Source organism: Tupaia chinensis, unplaced genomic scaffold, assembly GCF_000334495.1.
Source record: "Tupaia chinensis unplaced genomic scaffold, TupChi_1.0 Scaffold000311_2, whole genome shotgun sequence".
NCBI lineage: Eukaryota > Metazoa > Chordata > Mammalia > Scandentia > Tupaiidae > Tupaia > Tupaia belangeri.
In genome coordinates this window covers 6,457,629-6,471,439 of record NW_006159803.1, presented here as the reverse complement: position 1 = coordinate 6,471,439, position 13,811 = coordinate 6,457,629, and the positions used below count along the sequence as shown (strand labels likewise).

At 43.8% G+C, this 13,811-nt stretch overlaps 2 protein-coding genes across 7 annotated transcripts in view; one reads left to right on the top strand and one right to left on the bottom strand.

Annotated features, from left to right (window-relative positions):
- The window catches only part of CFAP68 (cilia and flagella associated protein 68), a 6,810-nt gene extending 1,718 nt beyond the window's left edge, over positions 1-5,092 (bottom strand). The window contains exons 1-3 of one of the 3 annotated variants that reach the window (XM_027772874.1): positions 5,015-5,092; positions 3,557-4,179; positions 434-664 (exon numbers count right to left, since the gene is read on the bottom strand). In XM_027772874.1, the coding sequence (XP_027628675.1) occupies positions 434-664; positions 3,557-3,649 (324 nt within the window). In that variant the 5' untranslated portion in view covers positions 3,650-4,179; positions 5,015-5,092. Of the gene's footprint in view, positions 1-433; positions 665-3,556; positions 4,180-4,480 lie in introns of all 3 variants that reach the window. The other 2 variants (XM_006150979.3, XM_006150980.3) reach the window with 2 other exon arrangements.
- Positions 5,093-5,102: 10 nt separating this feature from the next.
- The window catches only part of LOC102479989 (alpha-1,2-mannosyltransferase ALG9), a 107,095-nt gene continuing 98,386 nt past the window's right edge, over positions 5,103-13,811 (top strand). For 2 of the 4 annotated variants that reach the window (XM_014588807.2, XM_006150981.2), the window contains exons 1-4: positions 5,103-5,368; positions 5,612-5,768; positions 6,904-7,107; positions 7,885-8,043. In XM_014588807.2, coding sequence (XP_014444293.1) covers positions 5,197-5,368; positions 5,612-5,768; positions 6,904-7,107; positions 7,885-8,043 — 692 coding nt within the window. In that variant the 5' untranslated portion in view covers positions 5,103-5,196. Of the gene's footprint in view, positions 5,369-5,410; positions 5,542-5,611; positions 5,769-6,903; positions 7,108-7,884; positions 8,044-8,408; positions 9,764-13,811 lie in introns of those variants that run through there. The other 2 variants (XM_006150983.3, XM_027772873.1) reach the window with 2 other exon arrangements.

Sequence of the window (13,811 nt, the reverse complement as noted above, 5' to 3'; positions counted from 1 at the left end):
TATATAAAAAATTAAACTGAATAGTAAAGTGAGATAATTGGTCTGAGGTCTCCTCAAACATTTCACTGAATAGAAGCCTGAGAGATATCAGCTTATTATATTACTATCTCTGAAATGCCACTGGCATTTCCTAGTGTTTTTTTTTTCTTTATTCATAATAGAATACATGTGTGTGAGAAAAAGGGTGAGAGGAGCATCCTCCATAGGTCATGCTGTGATCTTGTTCCTCCAGCCCTTTAGCATATTAGATCCAAGGCACTTGCATGTGTGCTTGGCTTGTTTCAGGCTAACCAGGTTGGGGATTCAAACTATGGTCACCATACAGGACTTGCCTTCTCTTGAGCAACACTTCTCTTGAGCTAAACCATGGAGTCAGTCCCAACTGGCATTTCCTTTGCTAACAAAAGGAAACAGAAAAAGAAAATCAGATTACCTGGGAAGGTAAGGGCTTAGGCTGTACGATATTCCTTAGGTCATATCTTTCCTGGTTCCAGTTGCCCATCAGGGTACGGTTTGAATAGGAATCCTCATTAGTGGTACATCTCCATCCATACTGGAAAAACTTGGACATATCATTCCAATCTGTCCACACTTCACCATGGCCATCTGCATTAATGAGGCTGCCACAGTGTGGGTTTGTGAGAAAACAGGCGAGGTTCTGTCTCTGGGAAAAGGCAAGAATATAAAAACTTAACTGCACAAAGAACAGAAAAGGCATCCCTTCCTTCCCTGCTTTATCTGGCCAGATATAACACAAGCGCAAGCACTTACTAGGCTTTCCTTTAAATTTAATTGTTGTTGGGGCCAGCAGGTGGTGTGGTGGTAAAGATGTTGAACTCCTCAATTCAAAACTGCTTTTCTTGAAATTACCAGCTGAACTTGCTATTCAAAGTAGTTAGATTATTTAAGAAATTGTCTGATCCAGGCTTTAAGTTTTAAGCAAATTTCCTTACCAATAAAATGTGAGAGGAAAAGGAATGGAAGACAACTGTAGACACCAGAGATAGTGTGAGAAGAGGGTGGGAAAGGGCAGAGGGTCATAGGAGTAAATATATATATAAATTAATTAAAAAAATGTTTCAGGAGAAAAAAACCCCACAAAAACGGTTTTTCTTGAAATTAAAAACAATGCATATTTGATGACTGCAGTAAGCTATATAGCCCCAGCTAGGTGCTACTTTATAGTATGTTCATTCTACTTACTGAGGTTTACACCTAAAGTCAGACTTGTGTTCATGGATATGTATATATCAGCTGCACTTGCTATTGGAAATATTTAGATTAAGTTCATTAGCGAATCAATAAAATGGGGGGAAATGTCATAGAAAACAACCATGGATATGAGAGACAGTGTGGGAGGAGGGACATGGCAGAGGGTGAGAGATAGGGAATCAATGATGGCGGAAAAAAAAAAAAAACAAAATATACAGAAAACAAGAAACGGAAAATTATTTGTTGATGATAACACGTATGTTGATGTGCTTGATTAAGCCAATATACAGTGTATTCTGGATGGCAAATCTCATTTTGTATTTTGTAATGATGTGTATATAGTAAATGAATGTAAATAAGTAAATTTAAAGAAAAAAAAAATGTTGAACTCCCTCATGGCTGGCTGTGGTTCAAGTCCCAGGCCTGGCAACTTGATTTCTCACTTCCCCTCTCTCTCTGGTGAATAAAAAAATAATAGTGATAGTGATAAAAAATATTGAATAATTCTTTTAAAAATGAATTTGTTGTGATTCCATTTCTTCCTCTCCAGGTCCATAAACCTTTGACCTATCCTCTCAATCAGCAATAGAGGATGACTGTAGAGATTAAATTCCACACCTCAAAAAGACGGAAAACCTCCAGTACCTCCAACACTAGATGACAAACTAGCTAAGTGTTTAAATCATTTTGAGATATAGTATTTTAGAGACTAAGGGTATTGCTATAGTCAAAAAGAATAGAAAGAAGTATCAGGCTGAACTAGATAACCCAATAAATGATCATTTCCTCTCTTCTAGGCCCAGCTCAAATAATGCCTTCCCTGAAGTCAATGTCTCTCTTTCTTATTTTGGAGAGATTTTTGCTATAGGGTGTGAGCTTGCCAGAAAGACAGAGAGAGAAATGAGAAATCACCCCCCAAAGGGGAATGGCCATGCTGCGATTATGTCTCTATTTTTTTGGAGAGACTTTTCTATAGGGTGTGTGAGCTCACTGGAGAGACAGAGAAAGTGAGAAATCACCCCCCAGAAGGGGGATGGCCATGCTGCAATCCCTTCGCCTTCATTCTTCTCTCAGGATTTTGAGTGCATATGTACCTGGTGTGAGTTTCAAGTTGCCGGGTCCGAGACTTGAACCGTGGTCAACTATGTGGGAGTCTAGTGATGTAACCAGTATGACATCTGCTGGTCCCTATCTCTTCTTTTTTTAAATTAGTGATTTCAACATATTAGTTTTGGTTCTCTCTTTTGGAGTCATGTAAAGCAAGTCGAATAACTATTTATTTTGTATTATAGGGCATGTGCACTTGCTAGAGACAGAAAGATGGGGGGAGGGACTGAGAAATCACACCCCAGAGGAGATGATGAAACTGAAATCCCATGTCCTCCGTTCTTCCCTTGGGATTTTTGGCACACACACATAAGCTTGAGGTGATTTTCAAGTCACAGGGTCCAGGAATTGAACCACAAAGTTGGCTATGTGGAATTGTCACCTTACACTCCACACCACCTGCTGGCCCCATCTCTCTCTTTTTATCTTACATAGAACTTGACCTTTGTGTCTTTTTTTTTTTTTTGCTACAGGGCATGTGCACTTGCCAGAAAGAGAGAGAGAGAGAGAGAGAGAAAGCGAGAAATCACCACCCCAGGGGGGATGGCCACGTCACAATCCCTTCTCCTCCATTCTCCTCTCAGGATCTTGGGCACGCATGCACATGCACCTGGCATGAGTTTAAGCTACCGGGTCTGGGACTCGAACCGTGGTCAACTACATGGGAGTTCATTATGCTAGCTGGTCCCGACCTTCATATCACTATAACTTTCTATCATATGTTAAGAGTTCTTCGAGTACATATTGCAGCTTTTCTACTGAACTGTTTGCCCCTTGAGGACAGGATATGTGCTTTGTTCATTATTGTACCTGCCCTCTCTCTACCCTTCCAATCAAAGTGCTTTGCCTATACCAGATGATCAATGTCTGGTTTTACTTTTTTTTTTTTTAAAGAGGTTTTTGCTACAGGGTGTGTGCGCTCACCAGAAAGAGACAGAGAGACAGAAAGTGAGAAATCACTGCCCAGGGGGGATGGCCACGCCACAATCCCTTCTCCTCCATTCTCCTCTCTGAATCTTGGGCATGCACGCACACGCACCCGGCTGAGTTTAAGCCACCGGGTCCGGGACTTGAACTGTGGTCAACTACATGGGAGTCCAGCGACCTAGCCATTACGCTAACTGCTGGTCCCTGGATTTTATTTTTTAGAAAGGAATCAAAAGTCCAATCGTTTTGTTTTGGGAGGAGTGGTGGCAAAAGATGAGTCTGGTCCCCCAGCTTAGGAACGAAGTGGTACCTTCTCCGAAGAACAGTAAATTGATACGGTGCAGGATGAGTTGCTTGAAGATTTCAGAGCAGAGTGACACAAATCTTTATTTGGTTGTCCCATGTTTATGAAGAGAGATCATCAAACTTGGCCTTCCCAGTTCTCCAAGCAAGGACAAAGTGTCGAACACCCAGATCACTGTAGCCAGGTGGCCATGACTTGGGAGCCACTGCCTACTTGTCTTTGCACAGCTATTAATACAGCATCAAAGGATAGCATCTCAGCAAAATGCCCTCATATCAACTGCCTTTGTTAAGATAGTGCCTACACTGATGTCACCAAACAGCATGACAACTAAAGTAGCTGGTCCCACACAGTCCAGTGGACCTAGGACTCTGACTAGAGACTTAGCCAACACTGTGTCTAGGGTTGGAAAGACAGGTATCAGCATTGAATCAGTTGTCCAAGCTTCTGGGATTTATATTTGACATCCCTCTCAACATTCATCTACTCTTGTTCATTTTTTAATGCGTCTATCTTCTTTCCCCACAGCCAATTCCAGTTCAGATAATTATCAGTCTTAGTCTCCATTACTGCAATAGCCTTCTTTTTGATCTCCTTGGCATCAGTCTGGTTCCTCTCCAATCCTTTCTCTATAGGAAAGCAGAATTCTTAAAAATGAGTTTCATAACGCCATCTTCCTATTTAAAATTGCTCAATGGCTTTCTATTCTTTTAAAACTAAGGTTCAGGCTGTTAAAATGGCTTTAAAATGCTCTAAATGACCTGGCCCATGCTTAGTTCTGTTTCATCTGTTACCCACTCTACCTCCTACTGTGTTTGGGCCAAGCTCACTCTTTTTCTCTATTATTCTTTTGCGAAATACTGTAATACTGTTCCTTCCAATTTTTCATTCTCCTCACTCAGGTAAGGCTCCCCAATTCATCCCACCCACCTCAGAGCTTTCGGCTCAGGTTCATTTCCACTTTACCCCTGGAACTGGTAAGGTTTCATTTCTCGGTGCTCCCACAGAATCCTCCCAGCCTGTGCCCTAGTGTACCAGAACTGCCATTTTTGCTGCGCATTCTCTTGTCAGACAGCAAGCTCAGTGCAATCACAGGTCACATCTTGGTCATCCCTATATCTAGCCATCCTCACGGTCGCCTGTTACATCTTTGGCATTCCATAATACTTCCTGAATAAAAGATAGGAGATGGAAGCTCCTGGAGAAGTTCCGAGCAGCTGAGCCGATGGGAGGCGGCCATCTCCGACGAGATGAAGGCAGTTACAATAGCCTCCGTGTCGGGGACATGCAGGACACGGCCCAACCTTTCAGTGGTCTTAGCGCATCTCATCCTTCTGCGCTCGTGACTGCTTGTGACCTCACGCAGATGTGACGAAGTCGCTCAGGGGAGTCCTCGGGGTAAAAGGCATTTCGATTACCCCGAGCTGGTGGGGAGGTGAGGGGACAGTCGCGCAGGTGTCTCACTTTTGCGCTCAAGTTTACGGTCTTCCCAGGTAGTCGCTGCCCCGGTGTGTCAGAACAACCAGGCGCTGCGTGTGCGTCATCAGCCAGGGACTAGAGAAAGGCGGGCGGGCAGAGACCCCGCGAAGGAAGTGACGCAATAAACAAGCGCTACAGAGAACGCGAGCGGGGAGTCCCGGGGAGCCATGGCCCCTCGGCGCCTCCTGATGGTTGGGGAGGGGAATTTTTCCTTCGCTGCCGCTCTCAGCGAAACCCTGGATCCGTGCACTTGCCTTACCGCCACCTGCCTCCAGAGCCCAGCTGACTTGACTGGGGACCTGGTGGCCCAGGAGAATCTGCAGCGTCTGCGCGAGCGAGGTACTGGGCCGGCCCCTCTGTGAAGCGCCGCACAGCTGCCAGTGCATCCCACGTGGAAAGGGTGTGGCGTGGGCCTGGGGATGTAACCCACAGGGGGATTGCTGTCTTCGTCCCGTGGACTTTCATAGGAAGCCTGCTTTGTGCCTGACCCTGGGCTGGTTTGCACAGTTCAGGTTAGGAAAATTTTTTTGGTGGCTTTTGGTTTCCTATCTATATTTCGCCCGTCTACACTCTCTTTGCCAGGTGCCGAGGTACGCTTTGGTGTGGACTGTACTCAACTGGCAGATGTCTTTGGAATGCACCACAGGGAATTTGATCGAATTTATTTTAATTTTCCACACTGTGGACGCAAAGCTGGAGTAGCTAAGAACAGGGAACTACTTGCCAAGTTTTTCCGGAGGTGAGGAAAGAAGAACCCTTACAAGTAAAATGTTTAAGATGTCCATAATGTAGTTACCGCACTCAGTTCAGTTGGGGAAATGAGGCAGACGCAAATGCCCAAATGAATCCACAATCTAGTTGGAAAGGTAGACATAATAATTCTAAATGCTAAATGAACTACAAATAGTGTGCTTTTCAACGTATAAAGATAGAATAATTTATTTTTGGTAATGTAAAATAATGAGAGCCAATATAGTCTGATGGTTAAGAGCATGAACTTCAAGCCAAACTGCTTAAAGTCCTGGCCTAACACCAGTGTTGTGATTTTAGGCAAACTTATTTAATCCTTACAACCTTCTGTTTCCCCACCTCTAAACTGGGGATATTAATAGTAACTGGCTTATAAAATTATTGTGAACTTAAAACAGTGCATTACACTATTATACCAAAATATGTGATGGTATTGGAGGTATCCTGTGGGTCATGGCTGTCAATAAACTTTGCATGGAGGCAGTCTTTTCAGCTAGTCTTTGAAATATAGAATTTTATTTGGCAGGAAGGTGGCAAAAACAACTTTCTAGAAAAGAAACTCCAAGTAGAATCATGTATAGGAACTTTGTAGACATTGAGCTTTCTATGACATACAGGTGAACAATAGAAATGCAAAGTGGGATGACACCTAGTCAGCTGCTAGTATCAGTGGGTTGAATGTTTGATTGACATTCTTTTTTTTTTGGAGAAGTTTTCGCTATAGGGTGTGTGTGCTTGCCAGACAGAGAGAGACATAGAGACAGAAAGTGAGAAATCACCCCCCATGGGGGATGGTCACACTGCAATCCCTTCTCCTCCATTCTCCTCTCGGGATCTTGGGCACGCACGCACACTTGCCCGGCATGAGTTTAAGCCACCGGGTCCGGGACACGAACCGCGGTTGACTACGTGGGAGTCCAGCGACATAGCCATTACACTAACTGCTGGTTCCCACATTCTTATTAACTTCTAGCTACTTTCTTGCACGTTTGAAGTCTAATAGACCTTTGCAAATAGTTAGGATTTTAATTAGCTTATAGCCAAACCATGTGTATACTGCTGACACTTATGGTAATTTCTACTTGATTTTTATAAACAGCTGATATTTTTGTCTACTCCATTAGCTGTGCAGATGTTCTTGCAAAAGAGGGAGAAGTTCATGTGGCATTGTGTAAAGGACAAGGTGGAACTCCTGCTGATAAGCCCCAGAGAGAATGGCACAACAGTTGGCAAGTGGTTGCTATGGCAGCCTTGGGGGGGCTCATTTTAAGTGATCTGCATCCCTTCAGTTGTGAGGCTGTGCCAGGGTACAAGTGCACTGGATATAGGTAAGTAATAACAAAGGTCTAAGCCTTCCCTTTTTCATTTCTTTTACTAAAGATTTAAAGAAGAAATCTCTTGGGCCCAGCAAGTGGTGTGGAGGTTAGGGCAGCTTGATCCTACATGATTGACTCCATGGTTTGAGTCCTGGACCCAGTAGCTTGAAAATCATGCCAGGCCTGTGGGTGTGTATGCCCAAAATTGCAAGAAGAGAATGGAGGGGACGGGACTGTGGCATGGCCATCACCCCTGGTGGGTGATTTCTCACTTTGTATCTCTCTGTGTCTCTCCATATTTGCTTTATTAAATAATTATTTGGGGGCAGCAGTTATTGTAGTGGCTATGTCGCTGGACTCCCATGTAGCCGACTGCGGTTCGAGTCCCAGACCCGGTGGCTTCAACTCACGCCAGGCGCATGTGCGTGCGTGCCCAAGATCCCGAGAGGAGAATGGAGGAGAAGGGATAGCAGCGTGGCCATCCCCCCTGGGGGGTGATTTCTCGCTTTCTGTCTCTCTGTCTCTCTCTGTCTGTCTGGCGAGCGCATGCGCCCTGTAGCAAAAACCTCTCCAAAAAAAAAAAAGAATTATTTATTCAAATTTATTTATTATTATTATTTAATTTGACGAGGAGGGTGGGCAGTGAGAAAAAAAGCCACCAGATTTGGGACTCAGACCGTATCAACCATGTGGGAGTTCAGTGCCTTCACCATCACCTCCCCTGCCAGCCCCACTATATTTGCTTTCTAAAAATAACGACAGACTTTGTACTGGTGTCTGTTTTGCTAGGAGTCAAGATAAGTCCTTTCATGTCGAAGGTGCTTTGACCCATATCTTCTCCCGGAGCTTACCTTTTGAAGATTCTCAACCCAAAATCTTCAGGATCAAATTGGGTGGCCAGAGGTTTTCTTTTCAAGAACCAGAAGCACTCGCAGGGAAGTTGAACAGGTAACCTTTTATTTTGCTGGAAATCACTCATTTCCAGTGTATCCAGATTGTTTTGAAGGCAAAGAGATCTGTATTGAATGAATGATACCTAAATTATTAATAATTTTGATGCTATGAATACTTGTCGGTCATGTCTCTTACAGCTCTTTAAAATGAAAAATTACTATTTTGAAGTGTTTTTGGGGGGAGGAGTTGTGAAACACATGATATCTCTCCTGTGGTAAATGATTTTTTTTCCATTTGGTTTCAACTGAAGGGTAATTATTTTCTGAATAGCTATTGTGTTTATATTTGTAAAGTCTAACTGCATTATAATTATTATTTTAAATCAGAAAAGTTATTTTTTTGTATGTTTGTCTAAACAGGGGATTCCTAGAAGGAACTTCATGTCATCCTATCAAAACCATCAATGAGAAACTTATTGCTAAATTAGGCAAAGCTTTCCCTCTAAAAAGGTTGAAGTGTTCTTTCCCTTTGCTGCCACAGGAAGGCACCAGTGTTCTCCCTTTCTGGAACTGTGACATTTTATCAGCTGCCTTTTGGATTAATCTCCTTGAAGATAACTCAGATTTTGAGTCTCTAACTGGTGGGGCAACGCAAGATATCGAAGACTTTCTAGTGTTATTTTCAGAACTCAGTCTTCCCCGTAGTCCTGGAAGAGATGGTAAAGATGAAACGCACAAAGGAATCTGTGGCCAGGCCAAGGTCTGCCTTAGACCTTCCCTCCTAGTTCATGTTCCAGCTGTCATCCAAGCGCCAGACTTCCTCCCAGGTTTTCTGTACACCCTCAGTGGACCTGTCTTTCTCAAGTGCTGCATTTTGCCTTTCTCAATGCCAGCATTTCATGAGACTTTACTTATCATTGGGTTTAATCAAAATCTGAAAGATGGCTGTCTTCAGTCACTACTGGATAACCTGAAAGGCATTCTAAATAGCCTTCTGACCCAGACATTGCCAGAAGACTTTAAGCTAAGTAGTTCGGTGGAATTTGTCCTTCAATCAAATGGGAAAGATTATATGATTCACATGAGGTCTCATAACTTGGGCCCAGGTTATGCCAAAGATGTAAATTTTGGGTTTGTCTCCACATCAACTATAAGCATTAGACATAAAGACCAGTGCATTGTGTTTGTGTCTCTGAACCTGGACTTACTAGCCATGCTTGTCTGGGGTATCTCTGATTGGAGAATGTTGTGGACCTTTGATAACCGTTTCCTGAAAAATTTTGTCCCTGAGAAAATAGAACCCTTTAAAAGCTATTCCCTGTATCCTCCATGCTATGTGCATGATATTAGTTTTTGGTTAGATGAGAAAAAAGAATTTGATGAGCTAGAGTTTCACACTATTGCCCGAGCGGTGTCCCAGGACAGTGTTATAGCCTTACAATTCCTTAGTCGTTTTCAACATCCAGAGACGGAACAGGTCAGTCTGTGCTATAGATTGACCTACCAGGCCTGTGATAAGGCCCTCACAAAGCAGCAGGTAGCATCAATGCAGTTCAGATTTAGGAAGGAGATTCAACAGCGACTACATATTACACCTCGGTAGATAAGTATTAATAAATTCATGCCTTTAGTGTGATCCTTCATTGGCATAAGTGTGGATGAAAACAATCAAGTTGCAACTAGTAGTCCTTTCTGGACTGTGTTTCTGTCCAAAATCTTGTACCTTGTCACCTTAGCCATTGTTGGTTGACTGTAAATATACCTGTGCCTCTTCACTTTGACTTAGAGAATGTAATGTGATCAGTGATGTTTGGAGTTGGACATTATTTTGGTCCTGAATAATGACCAAGACAAATACAGTGTGTTGTACTTCAGATGCTCTATCCTAAAGAAGCAGTAGAACTTGGGTGTTTCATCAAATATAAATATACTTTATATTTATATAATTTATAATTATAAATCCAATTTCCAGATTGGCTCTGTGACCTGGTTATAAAGGCGGCTGGATCCCACATGGTTGGGATTAAGACCCAAGATAGAGGAACTGGCAGGTGGCGTGGTGGATTAGGGTGCTGGATTCCCACATGGCCGACTGGTTCGAGTCCTGGATCTGGCAGCTTGCTTTCTCCCTTTCTCTCTCTGTCTGGTCAAATTAAAATTAATAATAATAACAGCAAATGGAATTAAGTAAATAATTCTTTAAATTAAAAAAAAAGAGACTTAAGATAGGGACCAGCAGGTGCCATAATGGTTATGTCGCTGGACTCCCATGTAGTTAGAATCCCAGAACCTGGTGGCTTAAAACTCACACTGGGCATGTGTGCATGCATACATGCCCCAAATCCCGAGAAGTGACTGGAGGAGGGGTTGCGCGGTGCCCCCCCCCCCCCCCCCCCCCCCCGGGGGGGGGGGGCAGTGATTTCTCACTTTCTGTCTCTCTGGTGAGTGTACGTGCCCTATAGCAAAAATCTATTTTAAAAAAAAAAGACTTACGATATCCAGGGGCTGGTAGGTGGCATGGTGGTTAAGGTATTGGACTCCCACATGACCAACCAAGGTGCAAATCCCAGACCAAGCAGCTTGCTTTCTCACTTTTCCTCTCTCCCTGTCTCGCTCTGGTCAAATTAAAAAAGAATAAAATTTTTGAAAACCACTTTCATTTTTTCTTTTCTGTAGAGATTTTTGCTACAGGGTATGTGCACTCACCAGAGAGACAGACATAAAGCGAGAAATCACCCCTGGAGGAATGGCTATGGTGCAATACCTTCTCTTCCATTCTCCTCTCAGGATTTTGGGCATGCACGCACATACACCTGGTGTGAGTTTCAGGCCACTGGGTCCAGGACTTGAACCATGGTCAACTATTTGGGAATCCAGATACATAACCGCTATGCCATCTGCTGGGCCTATCACTTCTTTTTTTTTTTTTAATAATTATTTAATTTTATTTATTTTAATTTGACCAGAGAGGGGCAGAGCGAGAGAGAGAGAGAAAGTGAAAAAGCAAGCCAACAGGTCCAGGATTGAAATGTGGTTGGCCATGTGGGAGTCCAGCACCCGTAATCACCACGCCACCTGCCAGCCCCCACTTCATTTCTTAAAGACAAAAAAAGATACCTGGGTTTAGTAGGTGGTTTGGTAGTTAAGGTCCTGGACTCCAACGTGGTTGACCATGGCTCGAGTACTGGATGTGGCAGCTCGCTTTCTCTCATTCCCTTTCTCTCTCTCTGGTCAAATAAAAAAGATAATGATGAATAACATAAATATAAAATAATAATTAAAAAAAAAGACTCAAGATATCTCTTATGGACATGAGTATTGCTTAGCTCTCCACATACCCTATAAGCTAACCAAGGGCAGATACTGTGTTTTATGCCTTTCTTCTATCTGCAGTAGTGCCTGGTACATGTATGAGCTAGCATTGGAGCTGGATCTTAAAACAAGCGCAGGGAGGTGACCGGAGAGAATTGTTAGGCAAGGAGGACGTGCATTTCAGGCAGAGGGCATGCATAACAGAAGTATAAATAAGGGAGCATGGGGCTACTTTCCAGAGTTGTTAGGTGGAATGTAAAATGTACATATGAAAGTAGTGAGAGAGAAAGTTGGAAAGGTAGATTGGGGCTACAGTCTGTTCATATAAGACTGAATGTTAAAATAAGGAGTTGGTACTTTATTTGGCAGGTAATAGGGAAAAAATCTGATGATTCTTAATTAAGGATGTAACAGTAGTGCTCTGGAAAAGTAATAGGAGTTTTGCATTGGATGAATTTGAGGTGGAAGATCCCTGTAAAGGTGCTACTGCAGGGCCCGGTCACAGTAGCATGTACCAGATGCTGCTACTTAGCACACCGAGGCCATGTGGAAGGCCCCGATTTGATTCCTTACCTTAAAAGGCCAGGTGTATGGGCCAGCAAGTTAAGGTGCTTGATCCCACGTAGCCAGCTGTGAGGCTCAAGTCCCAGCCTAGTGTCTTGAAAATCGTGCTAGGGATGGGTGTGCAGGCCCAAAGTCCCAAGAATGGATTGGAGAAGGGATTGTGACATGGCCATCCTCCCTCAAGGGTGATTTCTCACTTTCTGTCTGTCTCTGTCTCTGGCAAGCACACGCACGCTAGTAGCAAAAATTAAAAATAATTAAAAATAGGGACCAGCAGTTAGTGTAATGGCTATGTTGCTGAACTCCCATGTAGCTGACCGTGGTTCGAGTCCCGGACCCGGTGGCTTAAACTCACGCCGGGCACGTGTGTGCGTGCCCACGATCCCTCAAGCAGAATGGAGAAGGGATTGAGGCATGGCCATCCCCCCGGTGGGTGATTTCTCACTTTCTATCTCTGTCTGTCTCTGTCTTTTTGGCGAGTGCATGTGCCCTATAGCAAAAACCTCTAAAAAAGGGACCAGCAGTTAGCATGATGGCTATGTCACTGGACTCCCATGTAGTTGACCGCAGTTTAAGTCCCTGACCTAGTGGCTTAAACTCACGCCGGGCGCATGTGCATGTGTGCCCAGGATCCCGAGAGGAGAATGGAGGAGAAGGGATTGCGGTGTGGCCATCCCCCTCTGAGGGGTGATTTCTTGCTTTCTGTCTCTCTGTCTCTCTCTGGCAAGCGCACAAGCCCTATAGCAAAAATCTCTCCAAAAAAAATTAAATAAATAAATAATAAACCTCTAAAAAAAATTAAAAATAAAAAAGCCGGGTGGTGCATGCCTGTAATCTCAGTTTATAAGGAAGCTGAGGCTGGAGGACTGTGATGCAGCAAGGCCCTATCTAAAACACCTCCTACATACACATACAAGCAGACTAGTGTAGTAGTCCTAGGCAGTGGTAGGGAAGGGCCTGTTTAGAGTGGAATAAAAAGATGGATATGGGGCCAGCAGGCGGTGTGGTGGTTGAGGGCACTGGACTCCCACAGGGCCAACTGGTTTGAGTCCCAGACCTGGCAGCTTGCTTTCTCACTTTCCCTCTCTATGTTGCTCTCAGTCAAAATAAACTAAAACGAAGTTAAATAAAATACTTTTTAAACATTTAAAATAGATACAAATACACTGGGTGTTTGAACTTGGTAAGTCATGACTTCATGTGGAAATTAAGCAATATGATCAAACTGCACAGAATTTCATCAGTCTTTCCCTGTCTCAGCCATGACTGTTCTGTCTCTCTGAAGTAGCTATTAAGCTATGGGCTATCTTCCTCCCTTTCACCAAAATACAGAGAGGGCAAGGTGTTAAAGTGACTAGGGGACCAGTAGCTGGCGGTGGTTAAGGTCCTTTCCAATTCCGACCCACTGGCTGGAAAATCATGCTGGTTTGTGTGCAGGCGTCAAAATCCCGAGAGGAGACTGGAGAAGGGACTGCCGCGGCCATCCCCGTCGGTGATTTCTCTCTTTCCTTCTCACCCTGTCTGCCTTTGTCTCTGGCGAGTGCATGCGTCCAGTAGCAAAAACCGAAAAAAAAGTTATCTTTTGGAGACCACCCCTTTGGTAGACAGCTGTGCTATTACCTTTAACTGAAGAGTTCTTCACATCTTCATAGAGCTGTTGAATCACTTTCTATTTGCACATTTAAATGGGAGCTAAACGCCGGTTGTTGCAGGCGAGGGGAGAATGCTGAAAAGTGAAGGAAGAGAGAGAGGGAGGAAACAATGCCTAGAATTAGAAGTAGACGGAAGACAGCCACGTTGGGCGAAGTCAGATGTCAGGACCTATTTCTTCCTGCTGCGAGATTCACCCCAATCAACTCCTAACACTAGCATTGGATTTTTTTTCCTCTGCGCATGTCAAGGTCTTTTGTCCCTCGGCGGACGCCGTTTGCCAGCCAATGCTATGTC